General features: G+C 37.2%; 1 protein-coding gene across 2 annotated transcripts in view; it reads left to right on the top strand.

Annotated features, from left to right (window-relative positions):
* TRAK2 (trafficking kinesin protein 2) overlaps nucleotides 1-17857 on the top strand; it is an 85977-nt gene that overhangs the window by 22140 nt on the left and 45980 nt on the right. For both annotated transcript variants that reach the window (XM_010354945.2, XM_030916158.1), the window contains exon 2: nucleotides 10712-11001. In XM_010354945.2, the coding sequence (XP_010353247.1) occupies nucleotides 10911-11001 (91 nt within the window). In that variant the 5' untranslated portion in view covers nucleotides 10712-10910. The remainder of the gene's footprint in view (nucleotides 1-10711; nucleotides 11002-17857) is intronic.

Raw genomic sequence — 17857 nt, 5'->3', positions numbered from 1 at the left:
CCCAGCATTTCATATCCAGCCAAACGCAGTTTCATAAGTGAAGGTGAAATAAAATCCTTTACAGACAAGCAAATGCTGAGAGATTTTGTCACCACCAGGCCTGCCCTACAAGAACTCCTGAAGGAACCACTAAACACGGAAAGGAACAACTGGTACCAGCCACTGCAAAAACATGCCAAATTGTAAAGACCATTGATGCTAGGAAGAAACTGCACCAACTAACAAGCAAAGAAACCAGCTAACATCATAATGAAAGGATCAAATTCACACATAACAGTATTAACCGTAAATGTAAATGGGCTAAATGCTCCAATTAAAAGACAGACTGGCAAATTGGATAAAGAGTCAAGACCTATCAGTCTGTTGTATTCAGGAGACCCATCTCACATGCAGAGACACACATAGGCTCAAAACAAAGGGATGGAGGAAGATCTACCAAGCAAATGGAAAACAGCAAAAAGCAGGGGTTGCAATCTAGTCTCTGATAAAACAGACTTTAAACCATCAAAGATCAAAAGAGACAAAGAAGGCCATTACATAATGGTAAAGGGATCAATTCAACAAGAAGAGCTAACTGTCCTAAGTATATATGCACCTAATACAGGAGCACCCAGATTCATAAACCAAGTCCTTAGAGACCTACAAAGAGACTTAGACTGCCACACAATAATAAGGGGAGACTTTAAGACCCCACTGTCAACAATAGACAGATCAATGAGACAGAAAGTTAACAAGTATATCCAGGACTTGATTTCAGCTCTGCACCAAGCAGACCTAGTAGACATCTACAAAACTCTCCACCCCAAATCAACAGAATATACATTCTTCTGGGCACCACATCGCACTTATTCCAAAATTGACCACATAGTTGGAAGTAAAGCACTCCTCAGCAAATGTAAAAAAAACAGAAACTAGGCCAGGTGTGGAGGCTCATGCCCATAATCCCAGCACTTTAGGAGGCCGAGGCGGATGGATCACGAGGTCAGGAGATCAAGACCATCCTGGCTAACACGGTGAAACCCCGTCTCTACTAAAAGTAGAAAAACTACCCAGGTGTGGTGGTGGGCAGCTGTAGTCCCAGCTACTTGGGAGGCTGAGGCAGGAGAATGACATGAACCCAGGAGGCGGAGCTTGCAGTGTTTGGAGATCACACCACTGCACTCCAGCCTGGGCGACAAAGCAAGACTCCGTCTCAAAACAAACAAACAAAAAAACGGAAACTAACAAACTGTCTCTCAGACCACAGTGCAATCAAATTAGAACTCAGGCTTAAGAAAGTCACTCAGAATCACACAACTACATGGAAACTGAACAACCTGCTCCTGAATGACTACTGGGTAAATAAGAAAATGAAGGCGGAAATAAAGATGTTCTTTGAAACCAATGAGAACAAAGACACAACATACCAGAATCTCTGGGACACATTTAAAGCAGTGTGTAGAGGGAAATTTATGGCACTAAATGCCCACAAGAGAAAGCAGGAAAGATCTAAAATTAACACCCTAACATCACAATTGAAAGAACTAGAGAAGCAAGAGCAAACACATTCAAAAGCTAGCAGAAGGCAAGAAATAACTAAGATCAGAGCAGAGCTGAAGGAGATAGAGACACAAAAAACCCTTCAAAAAATCAATGAATCCAGGACCTAGTTTTTTGAAAAGATCAACAAAATAGATTGCTAGCAAGACTGATAAAGAAGAAAAGAGAGAAGAATCAAATAGATACAATAAAAAATGGTAAAGGGGATGTCACCACCGATCCCACAGAAATACAAACTACCATCAGAGAATACTATAAACACCTCTATGCAAATAAACCAGAAAATCCAGAAAAAAATGGATAAATTCCTGGACACATACACCCTGCCAAGACTAAACCAGGAAGACGTTGAATCCCTGAATAGACCAGTAACAGGCTCTGAAATTGAGGCAATAATTAATAGCGTACCAACCAAAAAAAGTCCAGGACCAGATGGATTCAGAGCCAGATTCTACCAGAGGTACAAAGAGGAGCTGGTACCATTCCTTATGAAACTATTCCAATCAATAGAAAAAGAGAGAATCTTCCCTAACTCTTTTTACGAGGCCAGCATCATTCTGTTACCATAGTCTGGCAGAGACACAACAAAAAAAGAGAATTTTAGACCAGTATCCCTGATGAACATCGATGCAAAAATCCTCAAAAAAATACTGGCAAACGGAATCCAGCAGCACATCAAAAAGCTTATCCACCATGATCAAGCGGCTTCATCCCAGGGATGCAAGGCCGGTTCAACATATGCAAATCAATAAGCGTAATCCGTCATATAAACAGAACCAAAGACAAAAACCACATGATTATCTCAATAGATGCAGAAAAGGCCTTTGACAAAATTCAACAGCCCTTCATGCTAAAAACTCTCAATAAACTACGTATTGATGGGATGTATCTCAAAATAATAAGAGCTATTCATGACAAACCCACAGGCAATATCATACTGAATGGGCAAAAACTGGATGCATTCCCTTTGAAAGCTGGCACAAAGACAGGGATGTCCTCTCTCACCACTCCTATTCAACATAGTGTTGGAAGTTCTGGCCAGGGCAATCAGACAGGAGAAATAAATAAAGGGTATTCAATTAGGAAAAGAGGAAGTCAAACTGTCCCTGTTTGCAGATGACATGATTTCATATTTAGAAAGCCCCATTATCTCGGTTCAAAATCTTAAGCTGATAAGCAACTTCAGCAAAGTCTCAGGATACAAAATCAATGTGCAAAAATCACAGGCATTCCTATACACCAATAACAGACAGAGAGCCAAATCATTAGTGAACTATCATTCACAATTGCTTCAAAGAGATCAAAATACCTAGGAATCCAACTTACAAGGGATATGAAGGACCTCTTCAAGGAGAACTGCAAATCACTACTCAATGAAATAAAAGAGGACACAAATGGAAGAATATTCCATGCTCATGGATGGGAAGAATCAATATTGTGAAAATGGCCATACTGCCCGAGGTAATTTATAGATTCAATGCCATCCCCATCAAGCTACCAATGACTTTCTTCACAGAATTGGAAAAAAACTACTTTAAAGTTCATATGGAACCAAAAAAGAGCCCACATTGCCAAGACAATCCTAAGCCAAAAGAACAAAGCTGGAGGCATCACGCTACCTGACATCAAACTATACTATAAGGCTACAGTAACCAAAACAGCATGGTACTGGTACCAAAACAGAGATATAAACCAATGGAACAGAACAGAGCCCTCAGAAATAATACCACACATCTACAACCTTCTGATCTTTGACAAACCTGACAAAAACAAATAATGAGCAAAGGATTCCCTATTTAATAAATGGTGCTGGGAAAACTGGCTAGCCATATGTAGAAAGCTGAAGTTGGATCCCTTCCTTACATCTTATACAAAAATTAATTCAAGATGGATTAAAGACTTAAATGTTAGACCTAAAACCGTAAAACCCCTAGAAAAAAACAGGCAATTCCATTCAGGACATAGGCATAGGCAAGGACCTCATGACTAAAACACCAAAAGCAATGGCAACAAAAGCCAAAATAGACAAATGGGATCTAATTAAACTAAAGAGTTTCTGCACAGCAAAAAAAAACTACCATCAGAATGAACAGGCAACCTACAAAATGGGAGAAAATTTTTGCAATCTATTCATCTGACAAAGGGCTAATATCCAGAATCCACAAAGAACTTAAACAAATTTACAAGAAGAAATCAAACAACCCCATCAAAAAGTGGGCAAAGGATATGAACAGACACTTCTCAAAAGAAGACACTTATGCAGCCAACAGACACGTGAAAAACTGCTCATCATCACTGGCCATCAGAGAAATGCAAACCACAATGAGATACCATCTCACACCAGTTAGAATGGCGATCATTAAAAAGTCAGGAAACAACAGATGCTGGAGAGGATATGGAGAAATAGGAACACTTTTACACTGTTGGTGGGACTGTAAACTAGTTCAACCATTGTGGAAGACAGTGTGGTGATTCCTCAAGGATCTAGAACTAGAAATACCATTTGACCCAGCCATCCCATTACTGGGTATAAATCCAAAGGATTATATATCATGCTGCTATAAAGACACATGCACACGTATGTTTATTGTGGCACTATTCACAATAGCAAAGACTTGGAACCAACCCAAATGTCCATCAATGATAGACTGGATTAAGAAAATATGGCACATATACACTATGGAATACTATGCAGCCCTAAAAAAAGGATGAGTTCATGTCCTTTGTGGGGACACGATGAAGCTGGAAACCATCATTCTGAGCAAACTATCGCAAGGACAGAAAACCAAACACCGCATGTTCTCACTCATAGTGGGGGAATTGAACAATGAGAACACTTGGATACAGGGTGGGGAACATCACACACCGGGACCTGTCGTCGGGTTGGGGGAGGGGAGAGGGATAACATTAGAAGAAATACTTAATGTAAATGACGTGTTAATGGGTGCAACACACCAACATGGCTCATGTATACATATGTAACAAGGCTGCACATTGTGCACATGTACCCTAGAACTTAAAGTATAATAATAATAAAAAGTAATATTAGACAGAAGACATCATCTTTTTCTCAGGGCTGATAGCTAGGGGGAAACTAACAGGAGTGCGCATTTGAGTGTCTACTGTATGTTGGGTACCAAACTAGGAATTTGTCATTTTTATTTAATTCTCATGTCTGACCCTTCTTATAAAGGGTAGTTATTAATATCCCCACCTTGAAAATGAGGAATGAGACTCAGAAATGTTAAATAATGGGCCCAAGGTCAGAAAGCAGTAAATAAGGTTAAAATTCAGACTTGTCTAATGTCAGGCCACATCCACGGTACTATGTTCGGTACTGCTACTCCAAGCTGATCTTTCTGAGGAGCTCAGATTTAGACAGGGCATGTTCAAAGGGCTTATTTTAGATCTAAAAAGTCCCCAGGAAGAGCATACCATTGCCAGATCACCCTTGACCTAGTGCAGTCTGCAGGCTGGACAGGTTCCTGAATTACCCTGGAAGTCAGCATTTTTCCTGCATAACTCTTTAGATGGACTTAGTTCTTAGTTCAACTTGGTTTTCTCTATTCTGGTATGCAAGAATTAAGACTAAACCATTAACAAAACCTCCAAAGTTAATTTGCAAAGCAGTTTTCTAGAACAGAGGTCCCCAACCTTTCTGCCACCAAAGACTGGTTTCGTGGAAGACAATTTTTCCACGGACCAGTGGAGATGGGGAGGGTGATTTGGGGATGATTCAAGCACATTACATTTACTATGCACTTTATTGCTATTATCATTACACTGTAATATGTAATGAAATAATTATACAACTCACCATAATGTGGAATCAGCGGGAGCCCAAAGCTTATTTTCCAGCAACTAGACGGTCCCTTGGGAGGGTGATGGGAGACAGTGACAGATCATCAGGCATTAGATTCTCATAAGGAGTGGGCAACCTAGATCCCTCCCATGCGCGGTTCACAATAAGTTTCGAGCTCCTATGAGAATCTAATGCCACCTCTGATCTGGCAGGAGGCAGAGCTCGGGCAGTAATGCGAGTGATGGGGCGCGGCTGTAAATGCAGATGAAGCTTCACTCACCCACCTCCTGCTGTGCAGCCTGGTCCCTGACAGGCCACAGATGGATACAGTTCTATGGCGCAGGGGTTGGGGACCCCTGCTATAGAACAAAGATCTAGAGTCCATAGGTGAAACATACATCATTTTTGTGTTCCTGTATAAATACAAAAATAGAAACTAAAATAAATGGTAATGTAAATGTATATTCAGATCAGCTAGTGCATAACAGAGTGGTGGGCATAAGTTCTCAAAATTATCATTAGATTTTTCACAGTGGTCTTTGATTCAAATATGATTAAAAGAACCGCAGCTCTGTTTGAGAATTAGTGTGGACCAGTATGAGAGATACTTTGCTTTTATCCTATTCCTTTTCAGTCTCTCTCTCTCTTCACAAACAAATATATAACTTACGACTTTAAAAAAAAAAAATGCTTTCTGGAGTGGGGCACGGTGGCTCATGCCTGTAATCCCAGCACTTTGGGAGGCCGAGGCGGGTGGATCACCTGAGGTCAGGAGTTCGAGACCAACTCGGCCAACATGGTTAAACCCCATCTCTACTAAAAATACAAAAATTAGCCAGGCGTGGTGGCAGGCACTGTAATCCGAGCTACTTGGGAGGCTGAGGCAGGAGAATCGCTTGAACCTGGGGCCAGGGGTTGCAGTGAGCCAAGATCGCACCATTGCACTCCAGCCTGGGCAGCAAGGGTGAAACTCCATCTCAAAAAAAAAAAAAAAAAGCTTTCTTAGAAATTGAAAATAGCATTTAAATGCACTTATGGATGTAGAAAGTAGAAGTCTGTTGTTTTGTTGACCTAAATTCTGTGGAAATAGTGATCTAATTACAAGTATGTAAATGTGGAAGGAAACCCTGTTTAAGAAGTTAATCTAGGAAATCTTTGATTTAAGTAGATGGTTATTTTATGACTGAACTATTTTTCTACTGTAGAACAGGTGTTGGTCGACTTTTTCTGTAAAGAGACACGTAGTATTCTAGGTTCTGTGGACTATGAAGTCCTTAAAATTACTGAGCTCTACTGTTGTAGCCTGAAAGCAACCCATTGACAATACTTAAATTAGTGTGGCTGTATTCCAATAAAACTTCCTTTGTGACACTGGAAATTGAATTTCATAATTGTCACATGTCACATAATATTATTCTTTGCCTTCCAGCCATTTGAAAGTATAAAAGTCATTCTTAACTCACAGGTTATACAAAAACAGGTGGCAAGCCAAATTTGACTGTGGGCCAAATTTGCTGACCATGCACTAGATAGCCTGTTATACACTAGTGCACAGTTATAAACTAGTGCATGATTTGCTGATCATTCACTAGATAGCCTGTTATACACTAGCACATTTATTCTTAGATTTCCATTGCCATTCTGTTTTTTTTAAATGTATCACTAGATTCCTAAACTATAAATCTAGGTCTTTGGAGTATTAGAATTTAAAAGACCTTGATAAAAATTATATGTGACATAAAGACTTACATAGCAAGTGATATTTGGTTCTCTACCCAAAAATGATCATTTCCCCCCTTCTTGGTTGGCAGAGGCCCTAGTTCTGATTTTGCTCAGGTAGCAAGCAATTGTGTACTTCAGGGAAGATTGCTTTCTTCTTCCTTCCAGGTTCAAGGTGTGACTCTTTATTGGTTTGATTCATTATAATTCCATTTCCTTTATAGTGACTGGTTTAGGGATGACAATTCTGGATGATACGATATGTGGAAAAGAATTCAGTTGTATACAATGGACTTTTCCTGGAATATGAAAAATGAATTTTTGACAACTGGAATTAAAATTAAAGTACGCAAATTAATATATTAGAGCTTTTACTTCATGTTGCACTGGCTAACACAGATTACTATGCTGGCAAACATTTCAAGAAAATAGTTATGTATATGAAATATGATCTTTTTTTTTTTTACCGACTGATTTTATTTAAAATACACTTGGAATACATGATTATTGATCTAAGCATTTCCCTGTCACTTTTTAAATTGTGTACTATATACTTTGTGTTATATAGTACAGTACTTAGTTACAGTAAAAAACATGTAAAATTTGCCATTTTAACCACCTTAAAGTATATAATTCAGTGAAATTTATTATAGCATATTTACAATGTTGTGCCACCATCACCACTAATTCATCAAATTTTTTAAAAAAATTTATTTTTAAGCCAAATTTAGCAGTGAGGGACTATCTACCAACTTTAATGACACTAATGTTAATAAGTTCTGATCATCCACTGCCATCGAACCAGCTGTAATTGATCAAATTTTCATCATCCTAAAAGGAATCCCCATATGCATTAAGCAGTCACTCCCTATCCTCCCCTCTCCCTAGTTCCTGGTAACTACTAATTGGCTTTTTCACTGTGGATTTGCCTATTTTGGATATTTTATATAAATGGAATCATGTGGCTGGCTTCTTCTACTTAGCATGTTTTTAGGGTTCACTCACATTTATTCAGCATGTATCAGTACCAGAATCTTAAAGTATTTATTAAAATTTTCTGAGTTCAAATATAGAAAAATCAGGGCTGGGTTTAGTGGCTCATGCCTGTAATCTCAGTGCTTTGCGAGTTGAGGCAGGAAGGAGAATCACTTAGGCCAGGAGTTCAAGGCTATAGTGAGCTATGATTGCACCACTGCACACCAGCCTGGGTGACAGAGCAACAGAGCAAGACTCTGTCTCATATATGTGTGTGTGTATGTGTGTGTGTGTGTGTATGTGTGTGTGTGTGTGTGTGTGTGTGTGTGTGGTGGTGGTGGTGTTGCTATTGTTATTCCAACATAAAATTATAAACTCCTCTTTTGGGAAGGACTGCTATTTATTATATCTCTCTCTTTTTTTTTTTTTTTAGTAAAATGTTTTATCATTTACAAAGTAATAGAAATTGGTAAGAAATGGAAAACCCATGCCAATAACCACAGAAATGTTTGAAATTTTACTAATCTATGGGGATCTGAAAGTCGAGGTGTTGGGAAATCCTGGTCTGTACTCACTGAACGCCACTCTTACCATCTCACTTCCCGACACCTTGCAGCCTGTCTTTGGATCCAGTCTCTTGGCTGAACCGGTTTCTGGAAAGTTGTCATTGATTTTATGGTCCCTTACCCCTTTTTTAATAAACCGAATTTTCCTTTTGACTTTTGTATAATGTTTAATTCTGTTCACATTCTATCTCTGAAACTCTCCTCCCTAGGATTTGCTCAAAGCGCTTCTCTATTCTTCTGCTACAGTAACCATTTTCAGTCTCCTTTATTTACTTTGTTCCTTTCTACTTCTTGAGGGTAACTCTCTTGTAAAACATTGAATATTTATGATGCCTGTGAAGAGTAGACATGAGAATGAATTAACTATACATGGAAGCCACAAGTTGCCAAGCAGAGACTGTCTTGATATAAACCAAATAAGTAGAATTGAACAGTTTTACTAATGACAGTTCCTGATTTTTTTAAGTATGCACATATATTTAGTACATTACATTCCTTTGTATGTTCCACTGTTATTAAACTATTTATTTATAGACGTTTAGTTCCAGTTGTGTGGTGTGTGCTTTTTTTCCCCCCCAAACCAATACTGTATGGGCATCTGTATCCCTACATCTTGGCACACTTAGTGAGTATATCCATTGTGTAAATTCCTGGTGGTAGAGCTGCTAAGTTACAGCATGTGTGCATTTAAAAGTTTGGTAGACATTGCCAAATAGCCTTCTGAAAGCTTGTACCCTTTGTACTTTTTTTTTTTTTTTTAAGACAGAGTCTTGCTCTGTCACCCAGGCTGGAGTGCAGTGGCGCAATCTTGGCTCACTGCAACCTCCGCCTCCCAGGCTCAAGCGATTCTTCCGCTTCAGCCTCCCAAGTAGCTGGGATTACAGGCACCTGCCACCACACCCAGCTAATTTTTGCATTTGTAGTAGAGACGGGGTTTCACCATGTTGGCCAGGTTGGTCTGGAACCCCTGACCTCAAGTGATCGCCTGCCTCAGCCTCCTAAGGTGCTGAGATTACAGGTGTGAGTCACCATGCCCAGGCCCAATTTGCACTTTTATCAACAGGGTTTAAGAGTGCTTCTTTCTCTACACCATCTCCAGCAAAGAATATAATAAAACTTGATGTTTGCTAATCTAGTGATGAACTTTTTTTTGTTTATTTTTTGTTTTAATTATGAGTGAAGTTGAGCATCTGTTGTATCAGTGGTTCTCAACCAGGGATGATTTTTGCACCCCCTCCTCCCAGCCCGCTGGGGGCATCTGGCAATGTCTGGAGAGATTTTGGATAAAACTGGAGAGGGTCTGGGGAAGAGATTCCACTGGCACTTAGTGGGTAAAAGATCCTACAATGCACATGACGAAGCAGTAACTGTCCCAAAATGTTAATTTTCCAGGATTAAAAAACGCTGTTTTGTATTATTTCATTTCGTCTTCTTCATTGGTTTATTATCTGTAATTCTTGAGTTTTTTAATTGGTTGGTTTCAGGTTTATAGTATACTTCTTTAACTTATCACAGTCTATCTTCAAGCCATATGTTACTATTTCCTGTGTAATACAAAAGCCTTACACCAGTGTATGCCCATTTCCCCACTCCTGGCCTTCGTGCTGCTGTGAAACATTCTCCTTCTACTTATGTTACAGACTCTACAATATGTTATTAGTGTATTACTTTAAACAGTTATCTTTTTAAAAAAGTAAACAGCTTTGTTTAAATATAATTAACATGAATCAGATTATACATTTCAAGTATACAATTTAACCACTTTTGATATGCATTTGTAAAACCATCACCACAGTCAAAATAATGAACATATTCATCATTCCAAAAACTTTTCTCCTGCCCCTTAGTAATTCCTCCCTTAACTCCAGGCAACCACTGATCTACTTTCTGTCACCATAGATAAGTGGACATTTTCTAGAATTTTATATAAATGAAGTCATAAACTATGTACTCTTTTTTTGTCTGACTTTCTTCCAGCATAATTATGAGATTTATCCATGTTGTATGTATCATTAGAAAAACATTTTTCATGACAGATATTTCAATTAATTAGATTCCTGTTGTTAAAGAGCATGCTGAGTTCTAGTCACTTGATATATTTTTGTTTTAGGTCATGACTCTCCAAAGTATGATAATCACATGAGAGTGCTCATTGCTACGGATGCCTTTTGACTCATCAGAGAAAATCTGTCTAAAAGAAAATATCCATGTGACCAAATCCATTTCATTATTGAATGGCTTGATGGATTTCCTTTACTCTGATTCATACCAAAGCTGTCCTTCTCAACCAAAGCAAGAAAGGATCCTGCATGAGTCAATCCCAGAATGCAATTTTTACATCACCAACAGGTGAAGAAAACCTCATGAATAGCAGTCACAGAGACTCGGAGAGCATCACTGGTAAGTCCAGTTTAATAAATATTGAAGTGCTGTCGCTTACAGGAGAAAATGCAAATGCCTCAGTCCAGCATATGTGACCTATCATGATGAAACCCAAGCCTGCCTTTCTAGTCTGATGTCCTCAGGGAAAGACTGAATTAATCTCTGCATCCCCTGTGTCTCCTGATGCCTTAAGAACATCTGTCTTTCATGTTGTTTCTTGTCTATGTCGGACTCCCCTGTACCCTGTGAACACCTGGTGAGTAGTAGCTGCATCATATCCATCTGATCTCCACAGGGCAAGGACAGAGTTACCTGTGTTTGTATACCCTGCAGGTACCTAACAGCAGTGCCTGGCACACAAGACTCTTGGGGCGTACAGCATATAACAAACACCTTATCTGTAAGACTATAGGCCCATAACACCTTCTCTGTAAGACTAAATCAAAAAACTCTGAGCACTCCAAGTTTTTTTCTATACTTTTATTCAAACACTCATTTCCCCACAAAACCAGACTTTGGCTGTTTCTAGACTTAACTCATTTAGTTTGAATACTTACATTTGCTGAAGATTTATTTGTGTATTTAAATATGAGGTGCTGCCGCAAAACCAGCTGGGGATGTTATATAACATACAGTTAATGTACAGTGCCACTTTTCTAAAAATCTGAAAAATTCTGAATTCTGAAACCCATCAAAACCCAAAGTTTTTTTTAATTTATCCTCATTGAGGTATGTTTATTAAGATACAAAAAAATACACTCACTTTAAGTGTACAGTTTGAGTTTTGACAAAACTATACACTCAGTGTAACTGCCAGTACAAACAAGTTCGAGAAGTTTTTATCATCCCAGAGAAAGTTCCCTTGTACACAGATCTCCCCACCCCTCACCTCCGGTTCCAAACAACCACTAATCTGCTTTCTGCTACTTTAAATTAAATTTGCTTGTTCTAGAATTTCATATAAATTGAATCTGTCTTTTGTGTCTGCCTTCTTTTGTACAGCAAAATGTTTTTGAGATTTATCCACTTGTGATAAATATCAGAAGTTTATTCTTTTTCTTGCTAAGCTGGAACTTATCTCTGCTATTGTAGCAGAAAAGCAGCCATGGACAGTACATGAAAAAATGAATGTGACTGTGTTTCAATAAAAGTTGATTTACAAAACCAGGCAGGGGCAGCAAGCTGAAGTTGACCTGTGGGCTGTCGTTTGCTGACCTCTGCTGTACATCATCAACACTTGGTAGTGTCAGTGGTTTTGATTTTAGCCATTCTAGTAGGTGTGTACTGGTATCTCTGAGATTTTAATTTATATTTTCCTGATGACTCATGATGTTGAGCACCTTTTCATGTGCTTATTAGCCATATCTAGATTTTATTTTGAGTTGTTTATTCAAATCATTTGCCCACTAAAATTTTATCTTCCTATTGAAATGTAAGTGTTCAATTTTAAGTGTTCTTTACATGTTCTAGATGTAAGTCCTTTGTTAGATAAATGGACTGTATTTTCTCCCAGACTTTGGCTTGCCTTTTCATCTTCTTACTGGTGTCTTTGGAAGAGCGATTTTAAATTTTGATGGAGTTTATCAGTTTTTGCTACTATAATTCATATTTTTGTGTCGTTTCTAAGAAATCTTCGCGTAAAAGGAAAAGTTTGACAGTTTTTACTTCTACTTTTAAGTCAGTAGTCTACTTTTTTGAGTATGGAATTAGATTAAGGTCCAAATTCTTGTTTTTTGCTTTCCAGTTGCATATTTCATTGTTTCTTTACCATTTGTCAAAAATGGTCTCTTTACCCTTATTGAAATACCTTGATAATTTCATTGAAAATCACCTAGTCGTGTATGTATAGTTTCTATTTCTGAACTCTATCCTGTTCCTTTAATCCCTAAGTCTATCTTTACAGAACTACCACGTCTTATTTACTGTATAATTCTATAGTAAATCTTGAAATCAGATAATACAAATTCTCCAACTTTACTCTTCTTTTTCAAAAATTATTTTGGCCATTTAAGATTTTTCACATTTTTATATAAATTGTATAATCTGCTCATCAACACTTGAGCCCAGGAGTTCAAGAGCAGCCTGGACAACATAGTGAGACCCCATCTCTACAAAAAATAAAAACAATTAGCTGGGCGTGGTGGCATGCACCTGTAGTCCCAGCTACTAGGGAAGCTGAGGCAGGAGGATAACTTGAGCCCAGGAGATTAAGGCTGCAGTGAGCTATGATTGTGCCATTGCACTCCAGCCTGAATAACAGAATGAGAGACCCTGTCCCTAATAATAATAACCAGCTTGTCATTTTCTTTCAAAAAAGAATGCTGGACTTTTGAATGGAATTACATATACTCTGTAGAGAATTGATAATTTAAGAATAGTGAGTCTCCTAATCCATAAACTTGATATATTCTCCATTAACTTAGTTAGGTCCTCTTTAATTTCTCTTAACAATATTTTATAGTTTTTGTTGCATAAGTCTTGCACATATTTTATTAAATTTAGTCTTAAGTATTTTTTAAATGGCACTGTTTATTTAATTTCATTCTCCTACTGTGTGTTACTACTATATAGAAATGAAATTGGTTTTTTTAATGTTGACCATGCATTCTGCAACTTTGCTTAACTTACTAGTTTTCGTAACTTTTTGGTAGATTTCTTAGAGTTTTCTACATACACCATAATGTCTGCAAATAGAGACAGTTTTGCATATTCTTTTTCAATCTGGATGCCTTTTGTTTATTTTTCTTGCCTTATTGAATGAGACACGATCTCAGTATATTGTTGAATAAAAATGGTAATAGTAAACATTCTTGACATATTTCCAGTCTGAGGAGAAAAGTTAGAGTATTTGACCATTAAGTCTCTTGAGAATACCCTATATTAAATTGAGAAGATATCCTTCTCTTCCAAATTGGATGAGAAGTTTTTAGCATGAGTTTTGTCAAATGGCTATTTTGCATCTGTTGAAATACTCATATGGTTTTTCTTCCTTTGTCTGTTAGTGTGGTGAATTCTGTTGGTTTAGTTTTGAATTTTAAACCAGACTTGCATTCCTGGAAAAAACTACTTGGTTATGATATATTATCTTTTTTATATATGACAGGTTTTATTTACTAGTGTTTGGTTAGGGAGTGTGTGTGTGTCTGTGTCCTTCCTAGTCCCATTACTAAGGATTATTGATTTGTACTTTTTTCTTTTTTTTTGCAATGTCTTTGCTTGGTTTTGATACTGAGGTAATACTGGCCTTGTAAAATGAGTTGTGAAGTATGCCTTCCTCTGTGTTTGGAAAAAGTTTGTGTGGAATTGGCATCACATTATTTTTCATGTTTTTACTTTTTAAACTAATCTAAATCTTTACATTTAAAGGGCATTTCCACAGATAACTTATAGTTGGATCTTTTCTAAAAAGAAAATCCAGTCTGATCATCTGTACTTTCTATTTGCAGTATTTGGACCATTTAATTTTAATGTAATTATCACTGTAGTTGAGGCTACTGTACTCCTATTTTCTATTTTTCTATTTGTTTCATCTTCCGTTTTTTCCTCATTTTCTTTTTTTATATTTATTTTATTTTATTTTAATTCTACTGTTGACATATTAGCTATACCTCTTATTTTTCTCAGTGCTTTCTCTAGGTTGCAATACGCACCTTAAACTTACCAAAGCCCATCTTCAAATAACATTATATTTAGTACAGTGACACTCTTAAAACAGTATTCTTCCATTTCCCTCTACCATTCTACATATTATTATTATTATGCGTTTTACATCTACATATGTCATATACATAATACATTATTACTTTTGCGTTAAATTGCTAATTATGAATTAAATAAATTATGAAAATAAAAGGCTTATGTATTACCCACAGATTTACCATTCTGTTATTTCTTTGGTAGATTGAAGTTCCCATCCAATATACTTTTTGCCTGAATAACTTTAACATTTCCTGGGATATGGGTTGGCTGGCAATGAATAGCCTTAGGTTTCTGCTTGTGTAAAAAATAAAATTTCTTTTTTTTTTTTTCTTGAGAATGGATCTCATTCTGTTCCCCAGGCTGGAGTACAGTGACACGATCATGGCTCACTGCAGCCTGAACCTGCTGGGCTCAAGTGATCCTCCCATCTCAGCCTCCTGAGTAGCTTGGACCACAAGGCATGCACCATCAAACCCAGCTAATTTTTTCTTTCTTTTTTTTTTTTTTTTTTTTTTTTTTTTAATGTAGAGTCAGGGTTTCACTATGTTGCCAAGCTGGTCTTGAAATCCTGGGCTCAAGCAGTCCTTTCACTTTGACCTCCCAAAGAGCTGGGATTACAGGAGTGAGCTACCACGCTTGGTCTATTTCACCTTTTTTGAAAGATATTTTTCACTACACAAGATTCTAAATTGGCTTTTAGTGTTAAATGTGTTTTAATGATGCTGTTCCATTGTCATCTATCTTGAAATGAATAGTTTGCATTCACTCTTTGTTCCCTTAAATGTAATGTGTCTTTTTTTTCCCATCTCTCTGCTTGTAGGATTTTTTTCTTTATCACTGGTTTTTAGCAATTTTACTTTGGTGTGGTTTTCTTTGTATTTATCCTGCATGGAGTTGAAATTCTTTGAACTATAGGCTTAATTGTTTTAATTAAACTTGGAAGAATTTGGCCACCACTTTTTCAAATATTTTTTCTGTTCTTGCCTCTTTTTTCTTCTGGGACTGCAGACTGCTTAATATGACACAGCCACTGATGTTCTGTTCAGTTTTTTACCCCCAATCTTTTTTTTCTCTGTGCTTCATTTTAGATAATTTCTATTGCTATACTTTCAAGTTTACTGTTCTTTTCTTCTGGAGACTATCTAATCTGTTTATCTTATCTAGTGAATTTTTTATTTTAGATGCTGTACTTTAGTTCTATTTGAGTTTTTAAAATACAGGTATATCTTCTGTTTCTCTTCTCATTAAGTTACTATTTTCCTTTTAAATTTTTGAGCATATTAAAAAATAGCTGTGTTGAAATGCTGCTTACTAATTCTGTTATTTCTGTCATTACGGGTCTGTTTCTGTTGACTCATTTCCCTCCTGGTTATGGATTACATTTTATTTATTTTTGCATATCTAGTAATTTTGTATGGACTGGTGAACGTTATGAATGTTACATTGTTAAGTGTTTGGATTTTATTGTCTTCCTTGGAAAAGTGTTAAAATTTGTTTTGGCAGGTCTTTAAGTTATTTGCTGATAAGGTTAACCCTTTGAGGCTTGTTTTTAATCTTTGCTATGTGGGTCTAAAGATCATACTGTAGACCATGCTCTAGTATGCTTGATTCTAGCACTGATTTAATTCTCTTACCAGTAGGTATGACTGGAAAAAAAATGGACATATGGAAGAGACATTTGGAGGATAAAATGGTAGAGAAGGAGTTGTCAAGCCTGGGCAAGAGTAATAAATGGAGCATTATCGGAATATGGATGCAAGGTGGAAGAGCTAGTCTAAAGAATATTTAGCTTAATCTACTAAGCCTGGATTGTACACTCATTTTTAATATTACATTTTGGAAGTAGGGAATTCATGACCTTGAATTTTCACAGGATTTCATTAATACCTATTTGAAGAAAACGTCTAGGGACTAGTATCTCTTGTAATGAATGTCACTTTTGTTCTTCATTTCCACTATACCCTTGAATACCTAATAGTCTGTTTTTAGCGCTGCATGTATTTATAGTCAACTTCTCTTCCTGAGTATTAAAATGACAATCTATATGTAATATATGTGCAGCAGGAAAAATTCGGATAATCACATGGAACTTGCAATAATAGAATTTGGATATATGTTCAGGTCTCTTATTTAAGAGCTCTGTAAGGATTGAGAGCTTATTGAGAACCATATTTAAGGTTTTAAATCTACCTCATCTCTGTCTCATTGTGATGATCAAGCCACTGCTTCTCCTTCTGGGTGAATAGGGATGTCTGATATTGCCAGCCTCCTTGTATTTAACTTATTAAAATGTCATTGTTAAGTCAAGGTCAAGTAGCAGGAATTTACTGTCTTAAAGATTTGTGTTCTTAACCAGTACTTTGTTGTTCTTTGCCAGAGCTAGAGCATGTTTCATTATACTACCCACAAAGGAAATACCACATCTCTTTAAAAGTCAGAGGGCTGACATGACATCCTGTATTTTCTCTATTTTAAGCCCTAGTATTTTAAGCATGTTAACAGGAATAACTCTCCTTTTTTGTAAACAGCTAAGTTTGGAAGGTGTTAAATGATGGGCAGTACTGGGAACAGGAAGATAGTGGCAGATACATAAAGACACAAAAGCCCAGTTTTGTTCAGAGATGGGGGGTGGGTGTTGTAGGTGTGCAAGTGAGACAGTAGTGATGTAAATAGTATTCAATGAGTACCTATGATCTACCAGATACCCTGGGTGCCTTAATTGCTTATTTTAGTTACTTCTTACTACTGTTGTGAGTGATAAATGATCTTTATTTTACAAATGAGAGAAATTAAGGCTCTGAAAGGATAAATCGTGTGTCTAACTTAATTAGTAGAGGAGTCACATTCAGAAGCTACGTCTGATGCCAAAACCTAGGATCTTTCTAATATTAAGAATGAAAAATAAGACAATAAGTAGATTAGACACCTGGAGGAATTAGGAGATACGTAGGACTAATACTGTATGTTGGAGACATGATGTGTAGGAACTTGCTTTCTAGGACAAGTTGTCAGCCTTTGTCCTGTAAATGGCAGATAGCAACAAGAATGGGTACAGTGCTGGATAGGAAGTCAAGACACACGTCTGGTGGTTCTGTTGTCCTCAGCAAGTTACCCATCTTTAAGTCTCAGTTTCCTTATCTAGGAGGCAGGATTGGATGGTTTCTGAAAGTACCTT

Source organism: Rhinopithecus roxellana, chromosome 14 (genome assembly GCF_007565055.1).
Source record: "Rhinopithecus roxellana isolate Shanxi Qingling chromosome 14, ASM756505v1, whole genome shotgun sequence".
Classification (NCBI taxonomy): Eukaryota; Metazoa; Chordata; class Mammalia; order Primates; family Cercopithecidae; genus Rhinopithecus; species Rhinopithecus roxellana.
This window is presented reverse-complemented; position numbering and strand designations above follow the sequence as displayed.